Raw genomic sequence first — 15,913 nt, 5'->3', positions numbered from 1 at the left:
AGCTTGAGAGAGTCCAGAGAGTCAAAAAACGTGACAAAAGCTGCCTGGTGATGGCAAAGGTGTTGCGTTTTGTCCGAAAGTGGCAGCGCGGGCCAGGGAAGGCAACTGCAGTGACAGCACGGGAGTCACTGGCCCGGGCCCCCCTGTGCTGAGCGGCCGCGGGAGGGATGGGGACCCCCCTCCCCTGCTCCCGAGCCCCTTGTGCTTTCCTCGGGACTCCTCACGGCACAACCTCGGGGTCAGACAATCAGTAAAATAAACATTAAATTGCACTTCTGATAAGCTGGAATGGCACACGCAATTTAAACACAGGAATCTCCCGTCTCCTCCATAGCACAACTCGGCCCTAAACAGTTAAGCAACATCGAGTGGAATTATTTTATCCTAGGAGTTTTGTTGGGTGTTTTGTTTTTTTTTTTTTTTGCTTTGGTCCTTAGTATACAAACCTGCTGGTTAACTTTGAGTTAAGACACTTGAAGTTGTTTCACGTAGGTTCTATGCTTATTGGCCCATAAAATGTTTGTCCATTAAAAAGAAAAGTAAAAAAAAAAAAAAAGAAACAAAAAAACCAAACAAAGCCAAAAAAACCTGACCAGCCAGGAGCCCCTGGAGCAGAGCACTGACCAGTGAGGCAGAGAGGAGCAAGGCTACATTTAATTTTGGTTTTTGCGTAAAAAACATTGTTGCTACCAGGGGATATAAAACAGTCAGTGCTAAACTCTGACAGGCAGTAACCGCTCAGCCCCCGGCCCCGGAACGGCCTCAGGAGCGTGTAGGTAGGAGACAGAGGAGCTGCCACCCGATGAGCATCGGGAACAGGGGCTGCTTCCTGGGAGCCAAGGATGGGGAGCGGACAAAGCCTCAGGAGTCCTTAAAGCCTCCCTCAAGGACCGGCCGGAGCCGAACGGCCACCCCGGGGGAGCTGGGGAGCACAGAACCACCAGGACGGCCCTGGAAAGGCTGCAAGACATGGAAAGGGACCGTCTTGTTCACAGTAAGTCAGACTACGACGGAGTTCACAAAACAGAGCTAGCAAGAGTCATCACGGGTTTTTGGTAATACTTTGAAAGGCCAGAATGGAAAAGGCTCCAGTGACTTCCTAGTCCTCGCAGGCACGTAGAAGAAGGCACTGAGACACTGCTTCCCGCGGGGAGCTGCGAGATTCCCCCCCACTCCCCCCAACCCCACTCCCGCTGCACCCAGAAGGTCAGGCTGCGAGAGCCCGGCCGCGCTGCCCCATCCAAGGCCACCCAAGTACGGCACCGAGCGAGAGAGAAGCAAGGAGAGGATGCTACTGCGAAACACAGTCCGATGGTTTTCCCCTTTACGAGCGTGCGGAACCTGACGATGCGCAGGGCTGTGTGCGCCGTCTGAGCACGCTGCTCTTTCATCAAGGTGAAGTCCAGCTTCTCGAAGGAATGGGTCCAAGACTTCCCATTTCAGCAATTTTAGTCAGTCCTTCTGTTGTCAGACCTGGTAAAGCAGCATTAGACACTGTTGGATTTAAACTAAATTAGCACGACAGGGCAGGTGGAAAGGAGAAGCAGCAAGATTTTTGGGTTCAGAAAGGTTAAGAGTTGTGCTTGCGAGTTTCATGAGACCACCTTTACGAAGTTCACGTATCAAGGGTGAGAGATGGACTGCCAGGGATCTGCCACAGGGCTCCAGCCCTCCTCTGAAGCCGCAGGGAACAGGGTGGCTTAATACTTAAAGTTGCCCAGAGCAAGTCCCCTCCAGGCTGTGCCTATGTGTTTCTAAAAGGCAGCGGAACCAGGGGCAGCCCCCAGCACCTGAAATACAAGCTGCCCCATAGGAAGGGGCCCCGCTGGGGGACGGGGCTGGCCGAGGAAGGAGCCAGGCTCCTCACCTGCGCAGGGACCCCCAGCTCTGCGCGGGGCTCGGCTGCTCTCGAGCAGCAAAGGGGCTTCGCTTACGGCCCAGCTGGCGCCTTCCCTCCTCGGGGTTTGGTCAGGCGGGACCCCTGGAAGCAAGGTTTGCTCCTGGAGCCTGAGCTCCCCCGTGACGGGCAGCTCTTCTTGGCACCCTCAGGTTTACCTTCTCAGATCCCAAATGAAGCCCAAAAGCCCGCAGCACCCACAATCCGCGAGAAAGTCTCAAAGCAAACACAAACAGCACCGTAGTCCCTCAGGGCTGAAAAGGGGGTCCAGCAGGGACGGGGGGCACCACCCAGGACACGAAGCGCTCGCAGAACTAGGCCTGGGTCTCTGCGCAGCTACGTTCCCAAATGCAGGGAAGAAAGAAAAGAGGAAGAGAAACCGCGCTCTGGTCTGGGAGGAGCCCCCCAGGCAGCTCCTAAACCCTCGGTGCTGGAAGGGAGCCCAAAGGTCCCAAGACTTGCGGTTTCAGGGGAATAAAAGTCAAGCCCTTCCGCAGCACTGAACCAGGAGGTGAGAGCTGCTCTGAGCAGGTATCGAACGAGCTCGGTAGAAGAGAACGGAAAACACAACTTAAGCTGCTGAAGATGCCCAGGCCACGAGTCTGACACAGAGCTGGGCATTTACCACCCGCACCGGTAACCGGGTGGTAGCTTTACCGGCTGGGGTGGCACAGAAGGAGCCAGGCCAGGCTCCCGGGAAGCCCGGGCTTACGGGACTCGACACCTCCCCAGCACACAGGGCACAGCACAAAGCGAGCATTAACAGGGGCTTAATTTTGTTCCCATCTTGCTGAAGTCTGATTCAACACCGCAGCCCTTGGAAATACAAACACAGGGGTGAAGTTTAGCCTTAACAATACCAACTTGGAGCCCAACATTAATAAAGCACAGAGCCAACAACAATCATTCCAGTCATTTGAGACACAGTCGAGTCCTCATGGTCTCTAAAAATCAGACGCAGCCTACATCTCCCTGTACAGTTTGGAATCAGAAAATGGACAAGATCAAAGTTATACCTAATTGAAACTATTCTTCTGTGTTCAGACACAGCCCAGCCTGTCAGGTTATTTGCCGACTGCAGAGAGAAGCGACTGCAAATTAAGTGCAACACGCCACAGACTCCGAAACCGCCAGGGTGGTTATTCACAAGGCAAAGACACCGTGACCCGTTACTATCCGCCCGGTGTTAGAGGCCAACGAAAGCAGAGGGGAAAGAGCGTGGTTAGTGTAAACGGAAGAGGAGCCCGTGCTAGAATTAAACCAGGCCAGCCGTGCTTTTCCTCTGGCTGTGGAGGACACATCCTACGTCGGTCCGTTCTCCTGCTGAACAAGTTCTCAGAGGTGGCAGCACGACTGCTTCAGCAGGGCTCGGTTCCTGCGGAGACACTCGGCAGTTGGTACAGCGCGTTACATCTTGATTTTACAGTGAGAGGCTACGCAGCTGGTACGCACCAACTGCCCAGAAGCTTCGGCTGCACTGCCAGAGAAAAATCAGGTTAGGTCGGGAGTTCAATAGAAAAAACAAGTGATTAGGAAAAAAAAAATAATGTATGAAATAAACAGGCTTCAAAACAGAGAGCTAGGGCAGGAGGCGTGTCTGGCAAAGGGTCAGTCACAACGAGAGCATGCAAACCTCATCTGAACTTTAACCACGATGTTCTCGCACTGGTGGATTGAAGATGGAAGCTACCGATCTGTCCATTTCCAGGTCCCAAAGATCAGGGAGTTAAACCACGAATTCACAATCTACACACATCTCTTCTCTTTAGTTCTCTTCTTTTTTGGATTCTTCCTTGGGCGCTTCAGGAACCAGGATGACTTTTCCAACATTCTTCTTCTCTTGCATCTGCCTCATGGCATCTGCCACCTGGAAGAGGAGGGATGCGGTGAGACCCACACCCACCACACAGCGTGGTCCTGCCCTTCCTGCGCCCCTTGGTCCACCCCGACTGGTCCGAGGGTCGCCCGGGAGGCGGCTTTCCTGGCAGTCCAAGGAATCGCCAAGCATTTGGGTGCCTCTGCACGGATGTATTTTGGACAGAGCTGGGCAGCCACCCCAGCCTGCCCCTGGGAAACTGTCCTCAAGAATCCACAGAGCAACCGTAACACAGACAAGGATGCTCTGCTACACAAACCCTGGGAGAATGAAGCGCGTGTCAGCACAGCTTCCTTTCCAAAGGGAGCGGAGCGCTGCAGAAACCCAGTTAACAGCCAGAAGGACAATGCTTCTACCATCTACACAGCCACAGAACAAGACGTGCACAGATTTTTATTATTGTTTTTTAAGCAAAACAGCACCTGGGCCAGGCCTGGGAGGAACAGAGTTTTCCTTAAGCATTTGCATCAGGCTAGTTCTGAGGTACCAAGAGCACCTGATCGTTACCAGGTCCTTTGCTCCCCTGCAGCAAGTCCCACCCCAGCAAAGGATTTCCAAGGGAAGAACCTGACTCTGCCCAGGCGCGTCCATGGACCGACACTGAGCATAGCAGAGCTGCCGAAAAACCTGCCGCTCCCCTCCAACACCCTCATTCTGCTTCGCTGCCTGGGCTCTTTTTCTCTCCTGGAAGGGCAGCAGCAACCTTCCCAGCTGTCTGCTTAATTACAGAGTGCAGACTCCGGCCGTCTCCAGGCTGATGGATAACCCAGCCCCTCCGCGGGCTGCTGCTGCCGCCCCCGGAGCGCAGCTGAGCACCCTCCCCCCCGTCTTCCACAGGGACGCTGTCTGGCATTGCCCAGCTCCGTGCACTGGAGCAGAAGAGCCCAGCCACTTCACTCCCCCTTAATATTCTTAAAAGGAAAAAAAAGGGCACTGGATGTCTGAGAGCAGACGGTTATTAAACATCTGCAAGAGTTCAGCTCCCCCAAACAAGATGCTCACGCCGATGCACAGCTCCCTGTGCAGAAAGCAATCGCCTGGTAATTTCTAGGTGCTAGAAATTATACATTAGCTCAGACTTACCTGATCAAAGGGCCATACAGAGTCTATTTTGGGCTTGATTTTGCCTTGACTATAGAGGTTAATCAGCTTGGCTACGACGCCTCCGACGAGCTCAAATTCTTCATCCATATAGCCAAGGTGGTAGCCACACACAGCCTTGTTATGGTGTAGGAGCTGCAAGGCATTGATGCTGAACTGGTTCCACCAGGTTTTAGCCATAGCCATGAGGTTCTTCTTCTGCCCCGTGAGCAGGTTTGCGACCCCTAAAAAAAGGGGAAAAAAAAAAAGCGGCAAGCCACAGATGAGCTGGAACCAACAGGAGAGGCAGTGGGCATCCCATGTAACAGCTCAGACAGCAGCAGCTCACAGAGCGACGGAGGACAGAGGTGAGAACTGGATCGCATCAGGATCTGCCCAGTCAACCTTCGGTGGAAACGGGTGCCTGCCTCAGCCTCAAGATATGCAGAATTTGGATTATCGGCACCCATACATTGCAAAAATATAGAACACCTCCTCTCTTAGGAGGGCGGCGGCAGCAGCGCGGCTAGACTGGGGCGCTGGCAGAGGCAAGAGAGGGTTACGAGTCCCGTCCAGCCAGGCTGGGAGGGCAGCTCTCCCCTTCTCCTGCGGCCAGGCTCCTTCAGGGGAGACACACGCTGCAGCGGCTGGGACAACAGAAGCCGCACAGTGGTGCGAGTGTCTGGAATCCCACTGGGGGTTGTGTGAGGGCTTTGTCTACGGGACAAAAATCACAGTGTTTCAGGGCTGGGGAATGGAGAGATAAGTATTCAGTAGCCCCAAACCTCATCACCCACACATCCTCTAGGAGAAAAGCAAGGCTCTATTAGTGCTGTGCATTAAGTCAGCCTGGACAAAGCAGCTGTGCCAGCGTTCCTCCGTGAGGACATTCCAGCTTCCCCCTGCAGGCACCGGCTTGTACTCAGAGAGGGATGTCGCCATGGGAGGGCAGAGCCTTGGAGGCCGGAGCTCCCAGGACAAGGCACAAATCTTAGTCCCCCCAGTGCCTCACCCAGGAGAAGCATCCCAAAGGCCTGCGTGAACTAACAGAACTACAACGCACACAGGGCAGTCAGTAACAGCGATGCTCCCTCACGGCTGCGTGTCCGGGCACGGAGCAGCGCGGAGCATTCTCGTGCAGATCCACGGCCACCCTGCCATCACAGGTCCCTCCTACGCAGGAGCTGGGGTTCGGGCAGCTGCTTGCACTTACCGTAAGTGATGAGTTTGCCCATCGGCTTCAACAGGTTAAATGCTTTGGATGTATCGGATCCTCCCAGGGGGTCCAGGACAATGTCAACACCTGGAGGGAATTGCAAGTAACTAGAAGTTCTTTCCACTTAAAAAAAAAAGTGCAGGACAGTTGTGGAAGTCCTCCACCACACGGTACCTTTGGGAGAGATTTTCCGGACCTCCTCTGCGTAATCCATCGTTCTGTAGTCAATAGGGTGAGCGACTCCACTCTCCTTGAGCGCCTCATGCTTGGAGGCAGATGCTGTGCCAAAAATGGTGACATTTTCTACAGTCTTGCACAGCTGGATGGCAGCAGTTCCCACACCACCTGAAAAGCAGCAGTGAGAAAGACTTAGAAGCAAACAGCCCAGCAGTCAGAAAAACCTCTGGATGGGCAAATAACCCCTGCTGGTACCGCTCGCACAGTGCCGAGAGGGTACGGAATAAAGGCTTTGCTGGAGCAGGCTGATGCCTGGGACACGCTGGAGGAGACGGAGCCCGGCTGCTGGGAAACGGGTCCAGCATTTGCCAGCGCCTGGGGCGGCGTGAAGCCTGCATCTCTGGCAGGCGATGTTTTGTCAGTCGGGCTCCGTTCCGATCGCTCCCTCACCCGTGACACCCATTCAGAAGGTGCACGTTGAGGCCAAGAGCCCCAGCACGGGCTGGCAAGAGCTATTTACCTGCAGCCATGTGGATGAGGACACTCTGGTTGGGTCTCAGGTTTCCGAAGTCAAACAGGATCATGTAGGCAGTGATGTAGTTGACAAGAAGAGCAGCCGCTTCCTCGAAGCTCATCCCCTCAGGCATCAGGAAAGTCTGACCAGCCGGCACGTTCACGACTTCTTGCCAGAGCCCTGACCTAGCCAGGACCATCACCTTATCGCCAACCTAAAATCAAGCGGAGGACAAGGCGGTCTGAAACAAGCCCCAGGCTAGCAGAAGGCATCACACCCTTGCCCTCTGTACGCCAGAGCTGGGTACACGTGCGCCATTCTCTGTGCAGAGGTCCGCAGGGACTGCGGCACCCCTGAGCTCGAGCTCAGCCCCTTCTCCTCTCGTGGGGCAAACTGCCCCACAGCACCTCTCCCCGCAGAGAGGCACACGCCTGAAATATGAGGCACCCCGAAAAATCCGCTCTTATCCCACTGGGCGAGGAACAGCTGCTCTCTTTGCAATGGGAGGGAGACAGCAAAACACCAAGCAGTCGTATCAGCAAGCAGACAAGAGGCAGAGCCAAGGCAGGGAGCAGAAATGCTCCTTGGAGTGTGGGTTTGGCATTTACACTTGAATAAACCAAGATGTTTTCCTGGAGGGGAGGGAATCATCTTTGACACATTGTTGTGGGTTTGTTTTTTTTTGAGACACTTTGTTTTGCTAGTTGCGCATCCAAGAATCATCTTAAAGCACCATAATTGCAACAGCCGTAAGATCCAAAGGTCTGGGACACGCAGAGCCAACACACCCCCCACCACCACCCCACCCTCCTGAGCTGCTAGAAACGCAGCAGCCACAGGCTCGCGGGCCACAAACCAGCACCAGGAGCATCCATCCTGCTCCTGCCCACACCTCGCCACCCTCAGATGGCTCTGGACAACGCTGCAGCGGCTGGAGCTCTTTCCTTCCACGTTCGTGTAGTTTAAGAGCTCGGTCACCAACGTGTTCAGAAACAGCACAGTCATGCTTGAGCCCAACGCCCCGCTAGCACTAACGCCACTAAATTTTGTACGTGCAAATGCACCTGCCAGTCCCTCAGGAATCCCACCCCCACCCAGGAACCCCCACCGCTTCCAGCTTTTCCCCAAGACCCCCGAGCCCGAAGATGCCGGCCCTTGGGGAAGGGCGGGCGGCGATGCTCCTGCCGCGGGGCCCAGGAGGCGGGACGGGCGGGGACGGGCAGGGACAAGGACAGGCAGGGACAGGGACGTCCTGCCCACGCAGCCCAGCCGCGGCCCCTTTGTCCGGGGGCTTTGTCCGCCGCGGGAGCCCCCGCGGCGGGATGGCGACGGGCGCTCCCCTGGGCTCCGCCGCCCGCCCCGACGGGGACCCCGGTCCCGGGACGGTGAGCGGCGCGGTGGAGCGGGCGGGCCGGGGGTGCCGGCACCGGGCGCTCCGGGGGGGTGGTGGTGCGCCGGGGTTCGGGGCCGGGCGGGGCCGCCGCAGTGCGGCGGGGCCGAGCCGCCCCTCACCTGTCGGTCGCCGACGCCGTCGCCGATGGCGCGGACGGTACCGGCGCACTCCATGCCGGGGCAGACGGGCGGCGGCGGCAGCCGGTCGTACAGCCCCTGCCGTGCCATCAGGTCGGCGAAGTTGAGGCCGCAGGCGCGGACCCGCACCGAGACCTCGCCGGGCCGGGGGCCGCCGCCGCGCCGCGCCTGCACCTTCACCTTCTCGTAGCCGCCGAAGCCCGTCAGCACCAGCGCCCGGTGCTCCGCCGCCTCCTCGCCGCCCGCCGGCGGCTCGGGGCCGGGGGCCTGCTCGGCGGAGGGGGGGGCGGCGGCGGCCGGGGCGGGCTCGGCGGACATGGCGGAGCGGCAGGAGCGGCGGCGGCGGCTGCGGGCGCGGGGCGGCGGCGGGCGGGGAAAAGCCGGGGCGCGGGGCGCGGCCGGGGGCGGGGCGGGGCGGGCGGGGCCGGCGGCGGAGCGGCGGGGAGGAGGGGGCTGCGCCTCCCCCGAGCGTCCCCCGCTCCCGGCCCGACGGCGGCCGCCCCCCCACCGCCATCCCCCGCAGTCCGGTGTCCCGGGGGAGGCACCGCCCCGCCCCGCCGCTCCCCCCCCGAGGGGAACCCCCGTCCTCCGTTCCCCCGGCGGGGGGGGGAAATGCTCGGCCGGTCCCCGCCGGGCCGCCGCAGCGGCTTGGGCGTTAATTACTGCGTTAATTACTGCGTTAATTACTGCAAGCTCCCGTAGGCCGCAGCTTTGCGGAGCCTGGCCCCCCCCCCCCCCTTCCCCCCCACCCCCACCCCGGCCGCGCTGCCCTGCGCACCGGGCCTCTCCCCCCACGCCACCCTTCTCTTTCTTTTTTTATTTATTTAACGATTCCTTTCAAGCAGACAAACGGCCCGCATCTTGGCTGGAGGCCCGTTTGAAACGGCTGTCTCGCTGGAGCGGCATCTCGCTGAGTTACTTGTGCAGTTTGTTGTGAATTAAGCGATGTCGCTTTGCAGGGAGGTTTCATCAACGTCTCTCTGCTCGTAGCCCTGAAATGGCTGCGTGTAGCGGAGCTGAGGCATGGACTGGCTCACAGACAAGAGGGAGGAGTAGAGCTCTAGTCCTGCAACTAAAGGCAAATAAATAAGGCGGGGTGTGTAGACGGATCAATGGATCCAGCCCCGCTCCCTGCTCGTGAAGCGTCTGCCAGCAGCCATGAATTCACCACTCGGCTCCGTATCCAGCTCCTGGGTATCACACTTGCCATCAAGACTGCTGATTCCATGCCGTTTTGTGTGTGAAGAGCGGGGTTGGATCCACGCCTCGCTCGTCCGCTGCTTGGCGAATGCGTCCTCGTCCCTAATAACCCGCAGCCATTGCAGGGTCGCTGCTCAAAGAGCCCCTGAAAAAGAAAAACATCCCCCCTCCAAAAAGAAAGCAAAGATCACCTGAAGGATAATCAAAACACGTACTGGGGGAGTTTCTGTGTCACTCCGGTGCTCCAGAGTTCCCAAGCCAAGCAAAACCCGGCACGATGCCCGCTGTGGGCAGGGCACTCCCAGCACTGCTGGCAGTGTTTGATGGAAGGCTCTGGCCAGCCCGCGGATGAGCAAACCCCCGGGTTTCCAGGGGCTTTGTTTGCGACGGCAGCCCGCTGTCACGCGAACGCAGCGGTCGGGCCGAGGCCAGCCGGAGCTTTGCCTGGCTGCGTCCTTGTCCTGCGGGGCTGCGCTGCGGGGGCTGCTCAGGAAGCGGAGCACAAAGGCAGGAAAGCAGCGGGGAGGGCAGGGGCCTGGCGCAGGCTGCACAGCACCGGGCTCTGCGGGTGGCAGATTTATGGGTGTTTGGGTGGCTGCGGTGGGGGACACAGAGGAGGCTCATGTCCAGCTGCACGACAGGACAGCGGCCCGGCTGGGACAGTTGCTTTCCACCCTTGTTTGCTGTTTCTCAGCTCTGAGAAATAGAGATGTGCCTTCCTGATGCCTGGGCATCTCCCACGCCCCAAATGAGGAAGAAGCAGTCAAAGCACAATCCTCTGTCTCCTGCTGCTCTCCCTAGGAGCTCCCCTAGAGTTTGTCCTTTCAGTGATTTATTTTCACAGATGTCGGGGCTCTTGTGGTGGACGAAACATGCTGGCCAGGAGGGAGCCCCTGTAGGCACCTGAGATAAGGGGATGACTCCCAAAGGCTCGGAGAGTGGTAGCAGAAGGCAGCGCGTTTTGGGAGTCAGACTCCTCTCCTGCTAGACCGCTCCAGCTGTACTCAGCTCTAAAGCGGATTAGATCGGGGTATTTTTGTGCAGTGGCCGGGCTGTTTGATTGGGCAGGCTGCTCTTGCTGCCTTTGTCTCTTTTGTGCTCCTGACTCAATCTTATCAGCTCAGTTTAGTAACATTTCCCCTATAAATCTTACTTTAGCTGGTTCACTTTGCGTGTGTCTGCTGGGGTAGTTTTCCCACAGTTTTTAAGCTGCAGGTTTGAGAGGGAGAGTTCTGGCTGGTCGCTGCCCTGCCGGAGTGTCCGGGGGGGGACGGACGTGCTGCTGTTTTGGGGGAGCTGTCGGGGAGGTGCCGCTGCGGGTGCTGGGGCCGGGTGCTCGCTCCGAGCTGCAGGTCTGCGACCCCCAGTGCGGCACGGCGCTGGCTGCTGCTCGCCGGGATGGGACGCTGCCGTGGGCTACCAAGGGGATGTGTTAGCCAGAGAGAACAAGTTTTCCCAGTGAAACTGGTCACTCCTTTGGCCCATTTTCCAGCCAGCTCTCCAAATGCGGGCTTTCGCTGCACAGGGGCACGCAGCCGAGGCGCTGGGCCCTTCTGAATGGCGCTGTTTTGTGGTTTACAGCCAGAGGAAGGCACAGGCCACCGAGGAAATTCTCACTCGCTCCCCAGTGCTCAGCCCTGCGCCTCTCCCTAAGCTCCCTGCTGCTCCCCCAGCCCCTGGCAGGGCCGAGGAGGACGTGCCAGCCCCCCCTGCCCCGCTCTTTGTTCCCCCTCCCTGTATTTTCACACAGGGCTCTAACGGCCCCTCTCTGCTCTCAAGGACACGGGAACAAGGAGCGGCCAGGAGATAAGAAAGCCTGGCAGGGTTTGCTGCTCAGCAGCCTGTGGGAGTTTGGCCTTGGCCCCAGGGCGCGCTCAGAACAGACCCTGGGAGCCCACAAAAGCCTTCCCTCATGCGGGGAGGCTGCTGAGACTCCGCTGGGGGCCAGGGGCCGGCTGCCCAACATGGGGCTTCTCCACACCGAGCCGCTCGGAGTTGAGGTTTCCCACTCCCACCCAGGTCCTGAGCTGGTGCCGCCGTCTCCCTGCTCTGCCCTGCTGGCGCTGCCCACCCTGCCCGAGACCCCGCTCCAGCCCCAGACCAGTGCAGGGGGTGGCTCTGGAAGGGGCTGTGGGGCTGCGGTCAGACCCCACGGGCTGCCGGGCCCACAGCGATGTTTTCAGGGCTGTATATTTTAGCATCCTGGCTCTACAGCAAGCGTTGACCTCGATCCATCTGTCTGCATTTGTCGGGATCTCAAGAGAAAGATTCCTCCTGTCTCTGTTCTGCCTTTTCCTGTTGTTTTTCCTGTTCTGCGTCTGCGGAGTGTTGGGATGCACACGGAGGTAGACACAGACGAGATCTCCCAGCTGCATCACACGTACCAGGAATGCTGTGCCTCCTGGGTGACACTGTGCCTGTATCACAGTAAATTATATTTAGATTTGACAGGTAGAGCAGTGGGTGGAAAAGATCTGACACAACCCCTCCGACGTACCTGCCACTCACAGCCGCAGTTCCCCGCGCTGCTGTTTTGATCACAGAGACAATGGAGGCGATTGTCAAGGGGTAACTGATGCTCGGCGCACGTCAGTTCACTCCTGGTGGTGACAGCAGACTGGAGAAATCCTCCCAGCACAGAGCATCGTTCCCATGAAGAATACCGCTGGGCCGGGCTGAGGCTGCTCCGGCGCAAACCCAAGCAGCAGAGGCTGGGGAAATGCGGCACAAGCGAGCGGCGCGTCCGCTGCCAGGCCGGTTTCCAAGCGTGCACAGAAGAGCATGCCACCGTGTCCTCCTCGGGAGGCAGGCGCCTTCTGTACTGCGGCCCTTGGAGAAATCCTGTGAAATAAGAATCATTATCCTTAACTTCAACCTTCCACCACAGCACCAATAATTTACTGACAATTATAGTCCCAAAATCACAGGCTTGGCACATCCACATGCTGTGCACCCATTAGAAGCTGATTATTTGGTCAGCACGTCTTACCTTGCTGAAAACGCTCAGACTCCCTCTCAGTGTGCTCATCGTGGCTCTCGAGGGACCAGGTGACGGCACGACACGCAGAAAACCGCAGGGAGACGGTTTTCTCTGCACCGCTGAAATCTCTGCCGCTGCTCACGGGCCCCGGTTGCTGGCGCGTCCCCGCAGTGCACCGACGGTGCCGGCTGCACCGTGTTCCCCTGCCTCAGCCCGGCCACGTCACCTGCTCTGCGAGGAAAAGTGGCCACAGCACCGAAACACGGCAGGGCACGGCAGAGCCTGAGACCCTCACCGGGGCAGCCCCGTCCCTCAGACCGCACAGGGACTGTCCCACCAGCCTGCGGCCCCCCAGGTCCCCCCGGGAGTGCGGGAGGGACCGACCAGCCCAGTACACGCAGCCCGTCGGGTGCTGCCTCACTGAGTTGGACCCGCTTGGAGGAAGACTCTAAAAATAAAGCCATTTTTCCCCAATTTGTGCTTGGTCTGTGCAATTCATGTTTGAAACTAAATGGAAAAGAAACTGAAGTTTGGAGGGTTCATTTCTGTTCGTTCCACCACTTTCCACATGACAGAGAATTGCAAAACTGAAAATGTTTCGTTTGGAGGAGTGATTTCAAACACAAAAGGTGTTTGAAGGCGGTGGAGATCCCTCCTACTGCTGGAGAAACCATTTCCACCAAGCACCTCTGCCGGGGAGTGTCCCGCTGGGCTCGCTCTGTCACCTCAACGGCTGGTGCTGTGTGATGGGGTCACTGGTGCTGTGTGCTGGAGTCACTGGTGCTGTGTGATGGGGTCACTGGCGCTGTGTGATGGGGTCACTGGTTCTGTGTGACGGTGTCACTGGTTCTGTGTGCTGGAGTCACTGGTGCTGTGTGCTGGAGCCACTGGTGCTGTGTGATGGGGTCACTGGTGTTCTGTGCTAGAGCCACTGGTGCTGTGTGCTGGAGCCACTGGTGCCGTGTGCTGGAGCCACTGGTGCTGTGTGATGGGGTCACTGGTGCTGTGTGATGGGATCACTGGTGCTGTGTGATGGGGTCGCTGGTGCGGTGTGATGGGGTCACTGGTGTTCTGTGATGGGGTCACTGGTGCTGTGTGATGGGGTCACTGGTGCTGTGTGCCGCAGCTGTTGGCAGCCCATCGGAAAGGCCGCGGTGGGAAGGACGGAGCGTGCGCTGCACGGCCTCACCCAGAGCAAGACGAGGGAAGGCCGGCGCCGCGGTGGAAGCCGCGTTTCAAGTAGCTGGATCCGGCTACTTGATCCAGTAGGGCAGGGAGGGGGGGGGATGGACGCGTGTGACAAGGAGGTTTCCACACCCAAGGGAACAGAATGAGAGAATCGGCCGTTTTCCTCCTCCCACCCTGACCCCTTTGTGTGCCTTCGTGCCGCGAGCCCCTGCCCCTCCGCCAGCCCCCCGCTCCCTGCAGCACAGCCACCGCTCCGCGGCCAACCTGTGGAGTCCCCGGCCCCTCACTCCTCTCCCCGGCTGGTGCCGGGGCTGATGAATCCTAAGGAGAGGTGTCGAGAGAGGGGGGGAAAAGAGGGAGCCGCTCACCTCCGGAGGAGTGTTGCGGAGGCTCCAGTTCACTTCCTCGCTACGGAGAAATCCACAGCAGAAATGGAGGCACGGTGCTGCCTCAGCCTCTAACACACATGCTCCGACTGCAGGCTTGCCAGCAGAAGGCTTGTCAGTTGAATGCCTCCTTGCTTTAATCCCCGAGATTGCTGAAGGATGCTGCTTTCATCTGATAGCATTTATGGGCTGTTATAATGAGCTTTGGCTTGCTGAGATAAATTAAATTGCTCACCCAGAGGTGCAAACTTCATTAATGCCAGCAGCGAGCCAGATCAGCGTTATTCTAGCACAGAATGTAAACACGCTGGACACATGAAAGGGGGTTTGGCTGGGATTTTTTTTTCCCCTTTCTTTCAACCTTCCTAATTGCTGTTGATTTGTAACTTTTTGCTGTGTGTGTTCAAACTCTACTGCTTCTCCACCTCTTCATCTTCTAGGGGGAACCACCAAATAACGCGCCATTCGGGACGGAATGATTTAACTGCTGAGTGTTAACGGATAGCGATACGCTCTGCAGTTTTGCCTGGCAACCTGCTAGCTCTGTCACGTATCTGACGAGTCCAAAAAGATACTTAAGACTACATCTGATGAGAAATTAAAGTGCGTCCCTTATTTCTATTCCCACTTACCAGTGGAAATAAGATGTTGCAGACCAAGACAAATAGCACAGAAACGATAGGTACGAAGTGAACAATGTACCCGCCATAAAGCTCCAGACAAAGCGCCGGTGCACAATGTGATGGGCGGGAGCTCTGGCCGTGTCCTCAGGGGTGACACTCAGGCACCTCTCATGAGGTACATGCGCGCATCTTGCAGGGTCCCGGCCATGCAATACGGTACAGGAGATTCCTCACTCATTACGTTCACCTGCTTCGTCACATCTAAAATTAGGTCCAGAGCTTGCGACTGGCTGCAGAGAACCGGACTTTGAGAATAAAATGTCTCAGGCCCCGGGGTTTCCGGCTGTGGGTCCTCCGGTAAGGGTTGGTTTCTCCTAGTACACTTCCCTAGCACAGCTCCTGAGGATGTCTCGTAGCTTCTTTGTAACACAATAAAGTTAATTCGTAACAGCAATTAAAAATCCCCGAGAGCAGGGATCAGCAAGGGAGGATCCAGCCACCGGAGAAGCCTTTTCAGGAGCAAATGTGTGGGAGCCATCTGTCGCCTCGCCATACGTGGTGACAGTCACAGCATGTCTCTCTCCGCATCCTACTCTGCAAATTTACACCGTGACTGGAGGTTGCCTAACACATTTTGCAAGTGTTGCCTGCCAAAAGGTGCATTGCACCAAACGGGACACCAGGCTCAGCGCTGACAGTGCCCCAAGTGGCTCTCAGCAAAAGGCGCTCTCAGCTGCTTTCCCTCCCCCGGGGGGAGCCAAATGCAGCTGGTGGCTTTGCGAAGGCCGCGAGTATTCGCTACGGAAAGTTTCCTGCTTCCTCCGAAGCAGGGCCACAATAATCTGTTGGTTGGAAGCAAAAAAAAACCCAAAAAACCAAACCCTAACTCCTATTGAGAAATAATGGCGAAAAGCTCTCAGAAGAAACGTATTGGCCAGGGGAGCAGCTGGCTCCGGGTGACACCTATGGCCACCCAGCACTCCTTCACCTGCAGTCGCAAGCACAACGAACTTTTCTCTCCGTCCCCCCACATAAAAGCTGAACGATATGTAAGAAGGCCAAAAAAACCCTCCGGGGCTTACAAAACATGACACAGTGCTGCACAAGCTCCTTTCCCCGGGGAGGGTGGAAGGAAGCAAGCATGTGACAGTTACTCATCACATCGCTTAAGGCAGGGCTGGGAGGCACAGAGATGCTGCAGCAATGCACAGCGCAAAGGATGGAATGAGGAACCGGCTGGCAGCAG

At 57.5% G+C, this 15,913-nt stretch overlaps 1 protein-coding gene across 1 annotated transcript; it reads right to left on the bottom strand.

The window, feature by feature from the left end:
* Positions 1-1,195: 1,195 nt before the first annotated feature.
* VAT1 (vesicle amine transport 1) lies at positions 1,196-8,623 on the bottom strand. The gene is made up of 6 exons (XM_054224348.1): positions 8,273-8,623; positions 6,767-6,974; positions 6,244-6,414; positions 6,067-6,156; positions 4,857-5,098; positions 1,196-3,764 (listed from the first exon to the last, which is right to left on the bottom strand). The coding sequence occupies exons 1-6, from the start codon at positions 8,606-8,608 to the stop codon at positions 3,663-3,665; spliced, it is 1,149 nt and encodes a 382-aa protein (XP_054080323.1). The 5' UTR covers positions 8,609-8,623; the 3' UTR covers positions 1,196-3,662.
* Between the last annotated feature and the right edge of the window lie 7,290 nt (positions 8,624-15,913).

The sequence above is a fragment of the Rissa tridactyla genome, chromosome 19, assembly GCF_028500815.1.
Source record: "Rissa tridactyla isolate bRisTri1 chromosome 19, bRisTri1.patW.cur.20221130, whole genome shotgun sequence".
NCBI lineage: Eukaryota > Metazoa > Chordata > Aves > Charadriiformes > Laridae > Rissa > Rissa tridactyla.
The sequence above is the reverse complement of the archived record's forward strand: the minus strand, read 5'-3'. Positions and strand labels throughout refer to the sequence as shown.